This window comes from Hylobates moloch, unplaced genomic scaffold (genome assembly GCF_009828535.3).
Source record: "Hylobates moloch isolate HMO894 unplaced genomic scaffold, HMol_V3 SCAFFOLD_10, whole genome shotgun sequence".
NCBI lineage: Eukaryota > Metazoa > Chordata > Mammalia > Primates > Hylobatidae > Hylobates > Hylobates moloch.
Window position 1 is genome coordinate 14,615,482 of NW_026652285.1, and position 17,354 is coordinate 14,632,835.

The 17,354-nt window shown below is 39.7% G+C and overlaps 1 protein-coding gene across 1 annotated transcript in view; it reads left to right on the forward strand.

The window, feature by feature from the left end:
- Window positions 1–17,354, forward strand: part of AATF (apoptosis antagonizing transcription factor) — a 113,031-nt gene that overhangs the window by 77,796 nt on the left and 17,881 nt on the right. The window contains exon 11 of the mRNA XM_032163070.2: window positions 9,595–9,666. Within this exon, the coding sequence (XP_032018961.1) occupies window positions 9,595–9,666 (72 nt within the window). The remainder of the gene's footprint in view (window positions 1–9,594; window positions 9,667–17,354) is intronic.

Sequence of the window (17,354 nt, forward strand, 5' to 3'; positions counted from 1 at the left end):
GTCTTATTGGTCCATTTTTATGGTGCCATATGTGCACACAGTATGCTAAAAAGATATAAGTGAAGGACTACAGGGAATGTTAACAAAGTTATTAAATGAGAAGAGAAATAAAATGTTTATGAGAAAATAGAGCAATTTCTGACTTTAGGAAAACCCTCCCCTGTGAGCTCTTCAAGGAGTTTTATAAGGGTACAGATAAAAGAAGGAGGAAGAGTGGACACTCACCTCGTTATACCTTTAGACTTGGTAACTGTCGTCTGTGTGTGTGTGTGTGTGTGTGTGTGAAACACAGTGTCATCACACAAAGTCTCAGTGTCAAACTACCTATAATTCAGCTGCACACTGAGAGAAAATCTTAAACTTGTGTTAGGATAGTTTTAGGCAGGTAGTTAAACCCACATCCTTATTAGAACCCGCCTATCATTAAATTCCCTTTAGACAAGTGTGGGTCTATCTGATTTTTAAAGATCTTCAGAGAAGTAGATTTCTCAATAACTTTAATGAACTTGTTTTAGTATTTAACACAAGTCATCAGGAAATGCTGATTTTTCTTTAACTTTACAGAAGTACACATTATCATCAGCTTTGCAAAGTATCATCCTTTGATTTAGGGTCGCTTTTTTAAAATCTCAGGTTAAATTGTTATAATTTGTTTACCTCTTTTTATATCTTGAAATTTCCGAACCTTCATAGTTCTCTAGGTTCATTTTTAGAGGTGAAGAGCATGGGCTTAAGACCCAGACTGCCTGAGTTTGAATCCCAGCTTTAACATTGATTAGTAGTTACTTTGGGCAAGACCCTTAAACTCTGTGCTAGTTTCTTCATCTGTAAAATGGATATGATAATATATCAGCCTTGAATGGTTGCTGTGACGATTAAATGAATAGGGTATGTATGGCTCTTAGAATAGTGCCAGGTACATAGTAAGCACTGTATAAGTGTTTGTTGCCATCATTACTGTCATTATTATTGCTATCAGTATTCCAAGGTTGGGTCAGTCTCTTTTCCTAGTGTTCATTTATTTGTTTACTGACACGTCTCTTCCATACCTGTCTCCCCCCAGCCCCCTTCAAGGATTTAAAGAAGAATGTTACTAATAGTACTTCATAGGTGACTAGGCTGAATGATTATCTTATTTTTTATTTTTGGGATCAAATTTTTCTCCAATACTGTACTTTTAAAATTGTAATTTTATGAGGACATAAATTTCTCTAGAAGGAAGAGCTTAGGATTTCAAATCACAAGACTTGCATTCAAACCCTGGCTCTGTCTGGTGATATGATTTTGGTTGTTCTTTATTCTCTGGGCCTCACTTTTCTCATTTACCAAGTGGAGGTAATAATCCCTGCTTTGGGGATTTGGTATGGGAATTAAATGAAATCATGTGTAAATATCTGGTACATAGTAGGCATTCAAAAATGTTCGATATATCAGTTTGAAAGGAAAAAACCAGGATTTTGTTTTAATGGCAACTGCTTTTTATATTAATGAATTCAACTAGCTTCATTAAACTGTTCATTACAGGTATGTGTCAATGCAATTAGATACCTTTGCTTTTGCAGCATTTTGATAGCAGTGGAGATCCCCACATTCTCATATCCAGAGGCAGTAAAATCTCATTCTGGCAAGAGGCATTCTTTTTAAACAGGGTTAAACATGAAAACATAATAAGTGGTTTTAGTGTCCTTCACCTTCTAGGAAGATGGTCATTAGGTGGTAGTTAAGACCCAGTCTGCCCTCAGGGAGCATACACAGTCATCTGTGCTATCTGGAGGATTGGTTCCAGGACGCACAAACAGTCCCACACCCCCACCCCTGCAGATACCAAAATCCACAATGCTCAAGTTTCTTATATAAAATGGCATAGTGTTTGCATATAAACTACACACATCCTCCCTATACTTTAAATCGTCTCTAGATTACTTATAATACCTAGTTCAATATGAGTGCCATGTAAATAATTGTTACACTACACTGTTTAGAATAATAACAAGAAAAAAAATTGGGACATATTCAATATAGACACAGTCATTTATGTCTTAAGTATTTTTGATCCATGGTTGATTAAATCTGTGGATGCTGAGCCCACAGAATCAGAGAGCCAACTAGTCTGGAGAGGATGGCAGACCCTAGCCAACTGAGTGCTGTGTGGGAGGTGCAGCAGTAGACATAATCCTGCTCCACCTCGAGGGATGCAGACTGCTCAGGAAGACTTGCACAAGACGACTTCCTCACTGAGCCTTGAGAGATTAGTAGGTGTTTGCCCAGTGAAAAGCAAAGAGAATGTGTGCAAAAAGGTTTGTAAGCTTGAGAGAGTCTGGGGCCCATTTTGGGAACTGTAATTAATTTGTTTTGGCACAGACTTTTGTAGCAAACTGGAATTTGAACTAATTGGTCTGATTCCAGAGCCTGTTCTTCTAACCTCTGGCTGTTGAGTTGTTTTACTGGCAGGACCAACTGGCCTATACAGGCACCAAAAGTGAATATGAGAGAATGGCAGGAGATAAGGCTGCATGCATGGGTGAGTGCTAGATCATGGCCACATTAAGAATTTTGGACTTTATTCTGTAGACTGTAGTGAGTCATTGAAAGATTTTAGGCAGAGGAATATTGTCATCACATTCACATTTTAGAAAGATAATTGGCTGGGCACAGTGGCTCATGCCTATAATCGCAGCACTTTGGGAGGCTGAGCAGGTGGATGGTTTGAGGTCAGGAGTTTGAGACCAGCTTGGCCAACATGGTGAAACCCCGTCTCTACTAAAAATACAAAAATTAGCTAGGTATGGTAGCGTGTGCCTGTAGTCCCAGCTACTTGGGAGGCTGAGGCAGGAGAATCGTTTGAACCAGGGAGGCAGAGGTTTCAGTGAGCGGAGATCATGCCACTGCACTCCAGCCTGAGTGACAGAGCGAGACCCCGTCTCAAAAAAAAAAAGATAATTGTAGGAGATTTTCTGTAAAGGACTAGAAAGTTATGACAGCAAGGCCTGGAAGGAATAGGAGATGATGGATTGAGAGACATTTATACAGGTGAGTAGTTATTACTTAAGAGTAGCCACACATGAAGAGGTAAAGGAAAGTGAGAAGGTTGGAATGACTCCCAGGGTTTCAGGGAACTAGATAGGTCTTGGTAGTAATCATTGATATGTATAAGAGAGAGGCTGCAAGGAGAACATCTTTTTTGTTGTTGCTTTTTGAGGGAGGGAGTGGATTCAGTTTCTGAATATGTTGAAGTTTTACACAACCTTTAGAAATCCAAGTTGAGATATTTTTCATTCGAGAGGATGATATAGGTATTTATTAGTTGATAGTTTGGCAACAGCTTAATTGCTATTTACCCAGGGAGGGTATGGTGTGACAAGAATACAGAGTGACAAGAGTAGAATCCTGAAAAATGTCAACATACATGAGATAGGGTAAGAGGAGCCCATAAAGAATGCTGAGGAACAGTGGCCATTGAGGGAGGAGGGCAGGAGGAGGTTACGACAGCGGTGAATACAGGAGTGTTTAGTAAGGGGTCAGGAGCATCTGGTGCCTCAGAGAAATCACAAGGGCAGCATCGTTTCATTTGTGATCACATTTCTTCACATGAAATGCCTTCGGTTACTGAAGAATTCCAGAAACCACAAACTAAAACTTTCCATACTTGAAAGGCCTCTAGAATTTCTGTGTAAACTTTTACTATCTTGATTGGTTTGTCTCATAAAAGCCTTTTGGAATCCAGTTGTAAAGGGAATGAGAGAAATAGAAAACCACCACCAGGGAAACCCCACAGTAATAATTTTTGCAGGCAAGGTCCACAATAGATGCTAAAATCAATGGGCAAAAATTTGAGGAGAAACTATTTATTTGGTCTCTAAGTATCTCCCCCAAGATATTTGTCCGTTACAAAGTGAAACATAGTGGCTTTGCAATAATCTAGCAGATGCCACCTTAACCAAGTGTTCAAGATGAAGCACCAGTAAAAAGACATATCTACACCCCCTGTGTCTTCAGTAGAAAGATACAACATCATTTCTGTGGTATTCTTACCAAAAAATGCCTAACCTTAATCTCATCATAAAATAGCATACAAATCCACATTGTGAGACACTCTACCAAATAAATGACCAGTACTCATCAAGTGTCAAAGTAATGATAAAACAAGGACTGAGGAACTGTCACAGATTGCAGGAGACTAAGGAGACATCACAGCAAGGTGTAATGTGGGGTCTCAGAAGCCTAAAGTTATTACAGAACAAAAAGTTTTAAATATAAGTTCATGTGTGTTGAATTGGTTTTGGTTTTGTCGTCTATACTCACCTGGCTCATCTTGAGACCATAAATGTGAGGATGTGGTCAGAATCAGAGAGTAGTCTTTACTCATAGCAATAGCGTAACAATTAACATCTCCAGAAATCCCAGGTCAGGCACTGTTAAGCAGTTTACATGCAGAGGCAGAAAGAGCATAAGCTCTGGATCCAAACTGCCTAGGTTTGAAAGTTGACTTTTCCATTTCCCGGCTTTGAGACTTTGGACAAATTACCTTACATCTCTGTGCTTCAATTTCCTCATCTGTGAAAGGAGTATAATCATAGAAGTGACATTTCATAGGGTTGTTATGCAGATTAAATGAGCTAATTCATGTGAAGTAACATCCCCAGTGTTACACAGTTAGTAAGTAGCAAACTGGGATTTGAACTAATTGGTCTGATTCCAGAGCCTGTTCTTCTAATCTCTGGATATTAAGTTGTTTCACTGGCAGGACCAACCCTATACAGGCACCAGAATGACGTCTTGGCTACCTTAGCATCCTTTCCTAAGGGGTTAAACCAAGTGGCCCCCCAGGCTAAATGAGAATATTATAAACAACTTTCTTGAGTTAGACTTCAAGAACAGACAGTGTATGCCAGCTGTCATCACTGATTACTAAGCCCCACCATTGAGCACTTTTCGCTCCTTGTTTGTGATAGGGTTGTATATGTAAGACTTCCAGGAATGTTGTAGCAAAGATTAACGTTACCTTCTGGAAACAGTTTAAATAATAACACTTCATTAGCTAAAATGATACAGCCTGGTCAGACTTGCTAATTGGATGCTAGAAAATAACGTTTTTTAAAAAAAACAAATATTTTGGTTTTTGGAAATACAGTAATTATAATTATTGATTATCAGCATTCTACTCAGCATTACATATAAGTGAATTTAGTTATGATTTAATCAGAAATCATAATGTAAATGGATCAAACTCCCAAGCCTTTAATAATATGATGTCTTACTGTGTTGGTCTGTTCTTCCACAACAAAATAATATTTATCTTTTCTTAGTATGGTTGGTAAAAGGTGATTTAATATTAAAACATACACCCATTTTCAGTAGCACTGAGATTAGATGCTAAGTACAGATTACTAAATGGTCTTTAATCTGATTTCTTCCTAAAGCTTGTATTTCATCATGTAGTTAATAATTATTAACTATGTTGTATTAAATGTAAAAATATTCTACAGAGCAGTACCATCTAATAAAAATATTTATACGTATTATATATGCAATTTTAAATGTTCTAGTAGCCACACTGAAAAAGTAAAAAGAAAAAGGTGAACTTAATTTTAATAACATTTCATTTAACCCAATATATAAAAATATTATTTCGACAATTTACTATTTTAAGAATTATTAGTAATATATATATATTTTTGTCCCAAGTCTTCAAAATCTGGTTTATATATTATACTTAATTACAGTACATCTCAATTCAGACTAGCCTCATTTCAAATGCACAGTAGCCACGTGTGGCTAGTAGCTACTATATTGCATAACACAACTGTAGGGTACAGTTCATAGTCTTTGTCCAGAAAGTGAATTAAACCCATCTGTGGACACAGCCAAGAATAGTAATCATACTTTCAGATGGACACTGAAGTTTAGTGAGGCCTAAGGACATTAAAAGATATATTTAATTAACAGTATTTTTGGTTTATATTTAAATAAAAAGGTCATATAAATATTTATGCTCATACATTGACATAACTTTTGGGAGGGCATTTTGACTCTGTCAAGTTTACATATACATACCTTTCAACTCAGCAATTTCACATCTAAGAGTTATGTATTGGCCAGGCTCAGTGGCTTATGCTTGTAATTCCAGCACTTTGGGAGGCTGAGGTGGGAGGATCACTTGAGTTTAGGAATTTGAGACCAGCCTGGACAATATAGCAAGACCCTCTCTCTACAAAAAAAAAAAAAAAAAAAATTTAAAAATTAGCCAGGCATGGTGGCACACACCTCTAGTCCTAGCTCCTTGGTGGTGGTCAGGACCGGGAGGCAGAGGTCGGGGGGTGGCTTGAGCCCAGCAGGTCAAAGCTATAGTGAGCCATGATCGCTGCACTCCAGCCTGAGCAACAAAGCAAGACCCTATCTCAAAAAAACAAAATAAAACATCACCAACAGAAAAAGGCCTACATAGAGGCCTTTTTTCATTTTATAAAAAGTGAAGAATTAGACTGGGCGTGGTGGCTCACGCCTGTAATCCCAGCACTTTTGGAGGCCAACACAGGTGGATCACTTGAGTCCAAGAGTTCTAGACCAGCCTGGGCAACATGGTGAAACCCCATCTCTACTAAAAGTACACATATTAGCTGGGCATGGTGGTACACTCCTGTAGTTCCAGCTACTCAGGAGGCTGAGGTGGGAGGATGGCCTGAACCTGCGAGTCAGAGGTTGCAGTGAGCCGAGATAGCACCACTGCATTCCAGCCTGGGTGACAGTGAGACCCTGTCTCAACAACAACAACAACAACAAAAAGGGAAGAATTAGAAGCAATGTATGTGTTCAAAAATGCGAAAATATGGTACTTCTGTTCCTACGGTTGTATGCAGCTGTTTATAAATTGTTTATGGGACATTGCTTATAAGGCTAGGTGAGAAAATAATTCATTCAAAATTGTATGAATATATATATATATAAAACGATCATTATGTGAAACAAGCATAACAACAATTGTCTATAGGTAGAAGGATTGTATGTGGGATTTGTTTTTGTTTTTGTTTTTTAGATAAGCTCATACTCTGTAGTGAGCCATGATCACACCACTGCACTCCAGCCTGAGCTACAAAGCCCAGACTGGAGGGCTCACTGCAGTCTCAACCTCCTAGGCTTAAGCAGTCCTTCCACCTCAGCCTCCCGAGTAGCTGGGACTACAGGCACATGCCACCATGCCTGGCTAGTTTTCTTACTTTTTTATTTTACTTATTTATTTTTTTGAGACAGAGTCTTGCTCTGTCACCCAGGCTGGAGTGCAGTGGCCTGATCTCAGCTCACTGCACCCTCTGCCTCCTGGGTTCAAGCGATTCTCCTCCCTCAGCCTCCCAAGTAGGTGGGATTACAGGCACACACCACCACGCCCGGCCAATTTTTGTATTTTTAGTAGAGACAGGGTTTTGCCGTGTTGGCCAGGCTGGTCTTGAACTCCTGACCTCAGGTGATCCACCCACCTCAGGCTTCTAAAGTGTTGGGATTACAGGCATGAGCCACCGCACCCAGCCAGTTTTTTTACTTTTTGATTTTTGTTTGTTTGTTTTATTTTTGAAAGAAAATCTCTCTCTGTTGCCCAGGCTGGAGTGCAGTGGCATTATCTCGATTCACTGCATCTTCCATCTCCCGGGTTCAAGGGTTTCTCCTGCCTCAGCCTCCCTATTTACTGGGATTACAGGCATGTGCCACCACACCCGGCTAATTTTTATATTTTTAGTAGAGATGGGGTTTCAACATGTTGGCCAGGTTGGTCTTGAACTCCTGACCTCAGGTGATCTGCTCCCCTCGGCCTCCCGAAGTGCTGGGATTACAGGCGTGAGCCACCGTGCCTGGCCAGTTTTTTTTACTTTTTGTAGAGACAGGGTCTTGCTGTGTTGCCCAGGCTGGTCTTGAACTCCTGGGCTCAGGTGATCTTCTGCCTGGCCTTTCAAAGTGCTCAGGTTATAGGCATGAGCCACTGCACCAGGCCAACTGTATGTGTTTTCTGTGTGTGTGTGTGTTTTTTTTTTATTTTCTGTATTTTATATCTTTTGTATTACTTTTTTTCTGGGTTGGTGTGGGGGTATAGACAGTGTCTTACTATGTTGTCCAGGCTGGTTTTGAACTCCTAGCCTCAAGCAATCCTTCTACCTCAGCCTGCCAAAGTGCTGGGATTACAGGCGTGAGCCACCACACCCTGCCACTATTACTTGTATAATAGGGAAAATCTTATCAGTATTATTCTTGTAAAATTCATTTGTTGAAATAAAGAATTACCTTTGGGAGGCTGAGCTGTGGGTGATATAATAAATTATTTGATATGTGTAAAAATGTTCCTAAAACTTTAAAATATTATGTATTAAATACATGAAAATACCACATTTTGTTTTATGGATAGTGTTTTGCCTAGTAGAGTTTTTTGGGTTAGAATTTTATTTTATGTATATAGAGAGGACACATTATAATGAGTAGAAAAGGATACCCCTTTGAATTATCTTTGGTATGATTTGGTCTGTATAAGGTCATGTATTTTCTAGAGCATCTCAAACACATCATACAAAATATTTTTTTTTCCATTTGGTGGGAAATGTAGGTGATATAACTTAAACTTCCATAGTACCTAGACTGAAGATCTAGGAATCAAACTTACTGTGAATTCAGTTGTGTTTCTCCATTTAAAGGTGGGGGAAATGAAAGAACCCCTGGATCTAGTGCACAGAGATGACGTGGAATTGCAGACCCCTTTTCTGCCTTGGGGAACCAGTGGCAGTGTGGGTGGTGTTGGTGAGGTGTTGCCTTCAGATGCTATACCACTACCTGTGCTGCTGCCAGTAGATGGCTTTTGTGACATCTATTAAAATGAAAAATGCTTAAGATATATGTAGAGGAAGAAAATGAGGTAGTCAATTCCTCATCGTCTTTAGTCTGGAATAGTGTTTAAGGGTTGTATATTGCTCAAAAGCACAAGTGTACCTATTCTTTTTTGGGGCTGTGCTATAAATGAATCCTGTGTTGAACTGTCATTTACAGTATGCTGTTATCAGACTTTTCTCCTGTAGCATTAAGGAAAAAGGGAAAAATGTACAGTCAGCCCTACATATTTGTGAGTTCCACATCAGTGAATTCAACCAACCACAGATTGAAAATATTGAGGCATGGGGAAAGGAGCGTTGTGTCTGTACCTGTGAACAAGTGCAGACTTTTTTCTCATCATTATTCCCTAAACAATACATTATAACAACTATTTACGTAGCATTTACATTGCATTAGGTATTTTAAGTAATCTAGACATGAGTTAAGTATATGGGAGCATGTGTGTAGATTACATGCAAATACTGTGCCATTTTATATAAGGAACTTGAGCATCCGTGGATTTTTGTATCCATGGGGAGTCCTGGAACCATTCCCCCACAGATACCATGGGATGACTGTAGTTGGTCATCCCAACGACAGTGGTAAGTGCCTATGAATTTTTCCCTATCCCACTTTGTAGCCAAATGTTGCAGTGATCAGTTCTGGAGTTTGTTAACTCATGGAATGTGTTTCCTCTCCTAGGTTAATAGTTACTAATGTTGCTGCCTGTTTGCTTCCTGCTTTATTTAGGTTTCATGTCCTTAGCAAGCTACTGAGTTTCATGGCACCTATTGACCATACCACAATGAATGATGATGCCAGGTGAGTAACAGATTAATTACGTGTCTCAAATGGCTTCATGACAGCCTGGTATTGACCTGCTCTACAGCCTTCGCCCTCTCCATTTCTTCTTATCAGTTAACCGTTTGTCACTGGCATCATAGTAAGGGTCACATCTCTTCACCCTCATAATTACTATAAAACCAAACCAAAAACTTCCATAAATCTCAGTGCTGCCTTTGGTGGTTTATTTTTCCTGTTTGGTTTTGAACTTTAGCCCAGCTCCCCGGGACATCTGAGCTCTCTAGGACAGGGCAGGTGGCCCATGTACTTGGGGCTGTTGTGCATATGCTCTCACTAGTGGCTCTAGTGAGTGCTCTGGAGATGTGCATATGTTGTATTTGTTGGGGATTGTGAATGTTTTTACAAAAGATGTGTATGCTTATTTTATAAAGCTAAAACGAGAGAAATACAGAAAAAAAAGTGTATGCTCATAATATTACTGTTCAGGGATAACCTTTTTAAAATAAGTTTCTTCTGTATCTATTAATTGGCATTCTATAATGAAGAACTTCCTCTTCTCCCTCATTTATTTACCATTTATTTATTTATTTATATCAATATGGACTCATGTTTTCCTATTTTATTCAATGAGTTATATTTATTTTGATGTTAAAATTGTCCCAGATGGTGGAAGTGCCTTCAGACTGGCTTGTGTCCTTCAAAGTTGTCTTCAGTCATTCTTTGAGTACTTCCTTACTTTCTGGCACAACAAGATGTTTAATGCTCATCTTAGATTTTCCATCTTCCAGCCCTGAAATCAGTCTTTCTTGAAGGAGCCCTGGTTCTTTTTAGTGGATTGTGGTATTTAGAAACCAAGATCTAGGTACTAGGGGTGCTCCTTGTTAGTGAGTATTGCTATTTCTAGGCCTGTCAGCAGAGATAGGAAGTGTATGTGTGTACACTGACACATACACAGAAGACAGCCACTTTTAACATCTCACAGCATTTCATTTCAGTTTTTGTAAGTTCCCTTTCAGTATGTTCCTGTTTTTCTTTTTTGTATTGAAATTATATTCAGGAAATGTTTTATATACTGAGAGCATTTTCATGTCGTTAAAATAATTAAAATTTTTCAATGACCAAGTAATATTGTTAATAATATTTATTTATCCGTTCACTGATTGTTGGACATTTAAATGGCTTTTAATTGTCATTGTTGTAAATAATGCTGTGAGAAGCATTTTTAAACATATTTACCAAGTGAAATTATTGGTCATAATATAGGCACAGGTGGTTTTTGCCAGTTTCATCCCTCAAACTACATATAACCTTTTTATTTTAGAGTATTTTGTTTGCTACCAAATGCCATCAGATTTTCCCCTCCTTGTCTAAAAAGTTTGAGATCTGCAAATTTTGACAAATATTATTATTTTTTATTTGGGTTATTCAGTACTTTGAGCACAAAACAGCTTATGGATGGTTCTGAGTACATTTATATCTGGCTTTGTGACCACATCTGCTATCCTGTGCTTTGCAAGTGAGTGTCTAGATATGGCTGTGGTTTTTTGTTCATTTCTGGATCCAGTCTGTTTAAAAATTGCAGAGTAAAGTGAGTGCATCTTAGATTCCCTGTCAGGATGCCGTGAAAAAATTACATCAAGAAGAAAGCAAAACTGGATTTTGAAAATTCAACCAAACCCTTTAAGTTTACGTTATTATCCCAGGCATAAAATGAAATCTGGTTTAGATATTAGTGGTATCTTTTGATCATAGTACTATAAAATCATTCAGAAATCAACTTTATTTCATTCTTAGTTGGAATTTTACTTGAATCCCTTGAGGAGTACTTAGTTTTTCCAGAATCTTACCAATATTAACTCCTAATTTTTGAAGGTCTACTATTTGCTAGACATAAAAATTATTTGAAAATGACTCTATTAGGATTAATTTGGGTATGGCCTATAAAAATATAAAACCTGACTACAGAGGCATAAGGAAATGGAAGTTCATCTTTCTGACAGGATAATTCTAGGGGTGGTAGGCAATTGTTGGCCATGGCTTTTGCTTCTCGGTGGTGTTAGGGCCAACATCTCTTGGTCTTTCCCCTGTGGTCCTAAGATGGCTGTTGCAACTACGCCATCAAACATGCATTCAAGGCAGGAAGAAGCGGAAAGAACTGTGCCAGCCATACCTGTTTGTTTTTAATCAGAAAAGTAAAAGCGTCCCCAGAATTCCCTTCAGCAAACTTTCTGTATTTCATTGGCCAGAACTGTGTTACGTTGCCACTCCAGGTAGAGCAGGCAAGGGAGAAGGGGTTAGGAATGTGTTTGCTGAGTGACAGTCCTTGTGACATTTATAAGGAAAAAGGGCTATCGCTTGTGGACTGATTCCTAATTACCAGCATTGTTCTCCAGCTGGTTTAGCTACTTAAGGAATGTAATAATAGTCTTGTATTGAACTGAACATTTGTTTTTACCAAAGAGCGCACCATTCTCATTGTGTTTCCTAAGGACAGGGAGACGTGTCCATATCAACTGCTCGTGCTTTATGGTTTGAATAGGCCAGATTAACTATGGGTACAGTAAATAGGCACTAGCTCTCTCTCCTAGTATCAAAATTTTTAGGGCCAGTGGGTATTGTTAACTTTATCTTAAGTAAGAAGGAAGCAGTAATAGCTTATCCTCCTTTGTTTTTCTTCAGTGGAAAAACAAAAGTGGAAGTAATCTAGTACTATTCTATTCTGTGTCCCATTTGTACACCACAAATAGGAAGCTTTCATAATTGTTAGAATATCAATATCACTGCATGCTACTTTTCCTCAAGTAAATACTTTTGGTTTTCTCCTAAGTTATACATATGTCATTCTTGGTGTGCTGGGGGCATAGAGAATTTTTTTTAATGATCTTAAGGTAGTGAAGGACCTTATAAGCATGACCACAAGGCCAGAAACTAAAAGGTAAAATATTAATAGACCTGACTACATAAAAGTCACATTGAAAAAGACATCAAAAACAAAGTTAATAGGTAAATGATGAACTTGAACAAAAAAATTCCAGCGGATGACATATTTTTCTACTATGTAAAGAGTTTTTACAAATCTCTAAGAATATCCCAATAACAATAATGGACACAGCATGTCAACAAGCAGACTTAAAAATCAAAAAAGAAGGTCAGGCGCAGTGGCTCACACCTGTAATCTCAGCACTTTGGGAGGCTGAGGCGGGCGGATCACGAGGTCAGGAGATCGAGACCATCCTGGCTAACACGGTGAAACCCCGTCTCTACTAAAAATACAAAAAATTAGCTGGGCGTCGTGGCAGGCGCCTGTAGTCCCAGCTACTGGGAGGCTGAGGCAGGAGAATGGCGTGAACCTAGGAGGCAGAGCTTGCAGTGAGCTGAGATCATGCCACTGCACTCCAGCCTGGGCGACCGAGTGAGACTCCATTTAAAAAAAAAAAAAAAATCAAAAAAGAAAAATTTCAAGGGCCAAAAACCATAAGCACTTTCAACCTAATCAAAGAAATGCAAATTAATATAATGAGATTTCTTTTAATTTTTTTTTTTTTGAGAGAGTTTTGCTCTGTCACCCAGGCTGGAGTGCCATGGCACTATTTGGGCTCACTGCAACCTCCGCCTCCTGGGTTCAAGCGATTCTCCTGCCTCAGCCTCCCGAGTAGCTGGGACTATAGGCATGCACCACCATGCACAGCCCCCCTCCTTTTCGTTGTCCTTATTCAGTTGGAAAATATTAAAAGGATTAGTAATACCCAGTGTTGATGGTGTAAGAAAAACGCACTTTTGCATACTGTTTTTGGAAATGTAATTGGCAAAATCTTTTGGGAGGACTATTTGACATTGTGTTTCCAACTTTTTTTTTTTTTTTTTTTTGAGATGGAGTCTTGCTCTGTTGCCCAGGCAAGAGTGCAGTGGTGCAATCTTGGCTTACTGCAATCTCCGCCTCCTGGGTTCAGCAATTCTCCTGCCTGAGCCTCCCATTGGTCAGGCTGGTCTCTAACTCCTGACCTCAGGTGATTTACCTGCCTCAGCCTCCCAAAGTGCTGGGATTACTGGCGTGAGCCACTGTGCCCAGCCCTGTTTCTGACTTTTAAATGTGTCTGTTATCACAGAAAAATCTACTTGTAGGAGATAGCCTTTAATAGTTGCCAAATACATTTGTGTCAAGGATCTTTATTGCAGTATTGTTTGTAGAAAAATAAAAACTCCAAATGACCCAAACTAAATAATCACAGTAAAATCATTCAATGAATTTATTATTTTTTTTTCTTGAGACAGAGTCTCACTGTATTTGCTGGGCAGGAATGCAGTGGTGCAGTCATAGCTCCCTGCAACCTCCAATTCCTGGGCTCAGGTGATCCTCCCACCTCAGCCTCTTGAGTAGCTGGGACTAACAGGTGCACACCACCACACTCCTCTAATTTTAATTGTGGTAAAATACTTGAAACAAAATGTTCTACCCTTTTGACTTCTTGTTCCCAGAGGCACCTCCACTTATGGTTCTTAGCTTACCCACATCTGGAAGTAGAAGCCTTCTTCTTTTCCTTAGTTACTCATTGGTTCCAGTTCATCCTTCCACACGCACCTAAATTGGATTAATCCTCAGTGGTTTTGGTGGGGGGTGGCGTGTCCAGTTGCGTATCCTTGAATCCCCCCATATCCCTTTTCCAGTTTGAACTCAGTAAATTTGCCCTTGGTTGACTTAAATTGAAACTGGAACATAGCTCATTAAGGGAGAGAGAGAGAGATCTTTAACACAGGATATTATCCTGGTGGTGTATCCTGGTGGAGAAAGAAATGCTATCTTTGAAAGGATAGTGGCATCTTCATTTTGTTTCTCCTGTTGTGTGGTCTGAGTAGTGTTATCTATTTAGTTAATTTCTGCTGATACAAATTCTTTTCTCACGCTAAGAATTTTTCTCTTCAAGCAATCTATTTTTTTTTAAACCTTTTAAAATGCAAAGTAGCCAAGTTGTGTCCCTGTTACCAAATTTCCCTTTGGGGCATTTCCTTCTAGGTAGATGTTGGATATTGATTTAATGATTTCAGATCTCTTTTGTTAGTGGAAATCTTATGCAACCCCGGATACTTTCTATGTGCTGGTCTAGTAGATCTTTACTCTTCTCCAGTATGAGGTTTACAGGTGGTTTGTATTGCATGCCTGATGAGCATTCCCAATGTTGAAAGAAAACAAAAGAAAGCCCAATTTGTCCATGTATTACGTGTTTGCCTGCAAGGGAGGAGGTTACCATGAGCCTAAAAATGATCCCTGGCTTTGCTAAACCCTTGATGCTCTTGACACGGGACAGCTCAGCTCCCAGGACAGCAGCATCTTTTTTTTTTTTTTTTTTTTTTGAGGCAGAGTCTCGCTCTCTCACCCAGGCTGTAGTGCAGTGGGGTAATCTCGGCTCACTGCAAGCTCTGCCTCCCAGGTTCAAGTGATTCTCCTGCCTCAGCCTGCCGAGTAGCTGGGACTACAGGCACAAGCCACCCCTCCCCCGCCTCCACCCCCGCCCCGGCTAATTTTTGTATTTTTAGTAGAGGTGGGGTTTCACCATGTTGGCCAGGATGGTCTGGATCTCTTGACCTCGTGATCCACCTGCTTCGGCCTCCCAAAGTCCGGGGATTATAGGCGTGAGCCACCACACCTGGCTGACAGTGTCATCTTTAAGAGGCAAAGGATCACTTGTTTTTGTAGAGCCAGAGCTATCAGTGGCCTAAGGAGAAGAAAAGGCTTGACGTCTCATTGGTAGAGAATCCTCTAAGCGTATTATCACCAGCAAGAGCAGGTCAGTACTTTACTTGCATGATTTGCAGGGCTGTTGTTCACTTCTCTATTGAAGTTATTCTAAGCTCATCAAGGACCTTTTAGAAAGAGTGCTTACATTGCATAATGTGAAATCCCACCTGCCCCATGCCATTAGACCAGAGGGGGTATGATGTGACCATTAAACATGCTATGTGTATATCAAAATGTCACATGCACCCCATAAATAAACACACATCTAATCTATCAATAAAGAAAAAGAAATCCAGTGTTGGATGCTGATATGGTTTGGATCGGCATCCCTGCCAAATCTCATGTTGAAATGTAATCCCCAGTGTTGGAGGTGGGGCCTGGTGGGAGGTGGTTGGATCATGAGGGTGGATTTCTCATCAGTGGTTTAGCACCATCCCCCTAGTGCTGTCCTCATAACAGTGAGTTCTTGAGAGATCTGGTTGTTTAGCAGTGTGTGGCTTCTCCCCTGTCTCCACTCTCTGTCTTGCTCCTGCTGTGGCCTTGTGAGGCGTCTGCTCCCCCTTCGCCTTCTGCCATGATTGTAAGCTTCCAGAGGCCTCATCAGAAGCTGGACAGATGCCTGGTGTCATGCTTCCTGTACAGCCTGCAGAACCGTGAGCCAGTTAAACCTCCTGTCTTAATAAATTACCCAGCCTCAAATATTTCTTTACTGCACTGCAAGAATGGCCTAATACAGGTGCATTCCAAAAATGAAAATAAAATAAAATAAATGCAGATGATCTCTCACTATAGTTCTAATAAAGTGAAGAATTTGGGGTTATGGAAATAAGCATCTGCTTTTTGCCTGTGTTTTTGACAGACCCTCTGAGGCAGACTAAGTTAATTGTCATTTGTTGTGTGGATGTAAGTCAGTAAAATGCTAGTGCGACTGAGACCCCTGAGACAGAAAGAGATGTGTTCCTCAAAACTGGCCACTGACTCAGATTTGGGAAGGGGCATCCATGTGAACCTGCTCTGTTGGCATTGGTTTTGGCTGTCACGATGGAAAGGGTCTGGTGACGGCAGTCAGCTTGATGTGTGCCAAAGAAAATAGGTGTTTGCCTTGCATTAAATGCTGCTTCAAGGAGAGGATATTAGATAGATTTGATGCTGGTACTGTCTGTTAAAAGTGTAGGTATTGAATTTTTCTAAGTAGATTCCCCCCCATTCCAAAAATGATAGCAAGATTAACATTTTATAGGTACTCCATTCCTTCGCAAATAACTTAAAGAAATTCTCAATATGTACAGCAAGAGTTTCAATTTTAGCTCCCCATTCTCTCCCCAAAAATAAAAAACCACCTTTCCCACTCCTTTTATAAAGCTGCTGGCATTAAAAAAGAGCAAGGAGAGGATCCTTTAATGATAAGTACTGAGCACCAAATACATTATTGTTTTACATCTGGAGTTTTAGAAAAGAAATGTAGAAATGTAATCCAGCCTTGTAAAGTGCTTTGTCAACATCACTGCCACGTTGTTGTTGAGATGCCTTGGTATAATAGAATTTGTACAGGCAATTTATCTTCGGCTTGCCATTTTTGTGTATGGGTCTGCACCCTAAATATGGGCATACTCTACCACTCTACTGATGATATTCTTTTCCCCCAGTTGGTAACCCAGAAGATAGTTAAACCATTTCTTGCTCCCCCCTACCTATATTTAATAGGAATATGCACTGAATCATGGTGAGATATTCTGGTGTAGCTTGCTCAGCATTTGAGAACACATCAGCTAATAACCCCTGAAATACCCTCCATAGAGCATTTTCTGTTGGTTAAAAACTTGCAAGCAAGAATGGCTAAAGTACAGATGTTTTCTCTGAGGCTTCTTATCTCCTAAAAAGACACAGGTTATTCTGACAGGTGAGACAAGCCCGGGCAAATATGCAACATTGATCTAATCAGCAGGAACAAGAGCGATGTTTTAACTGGGGC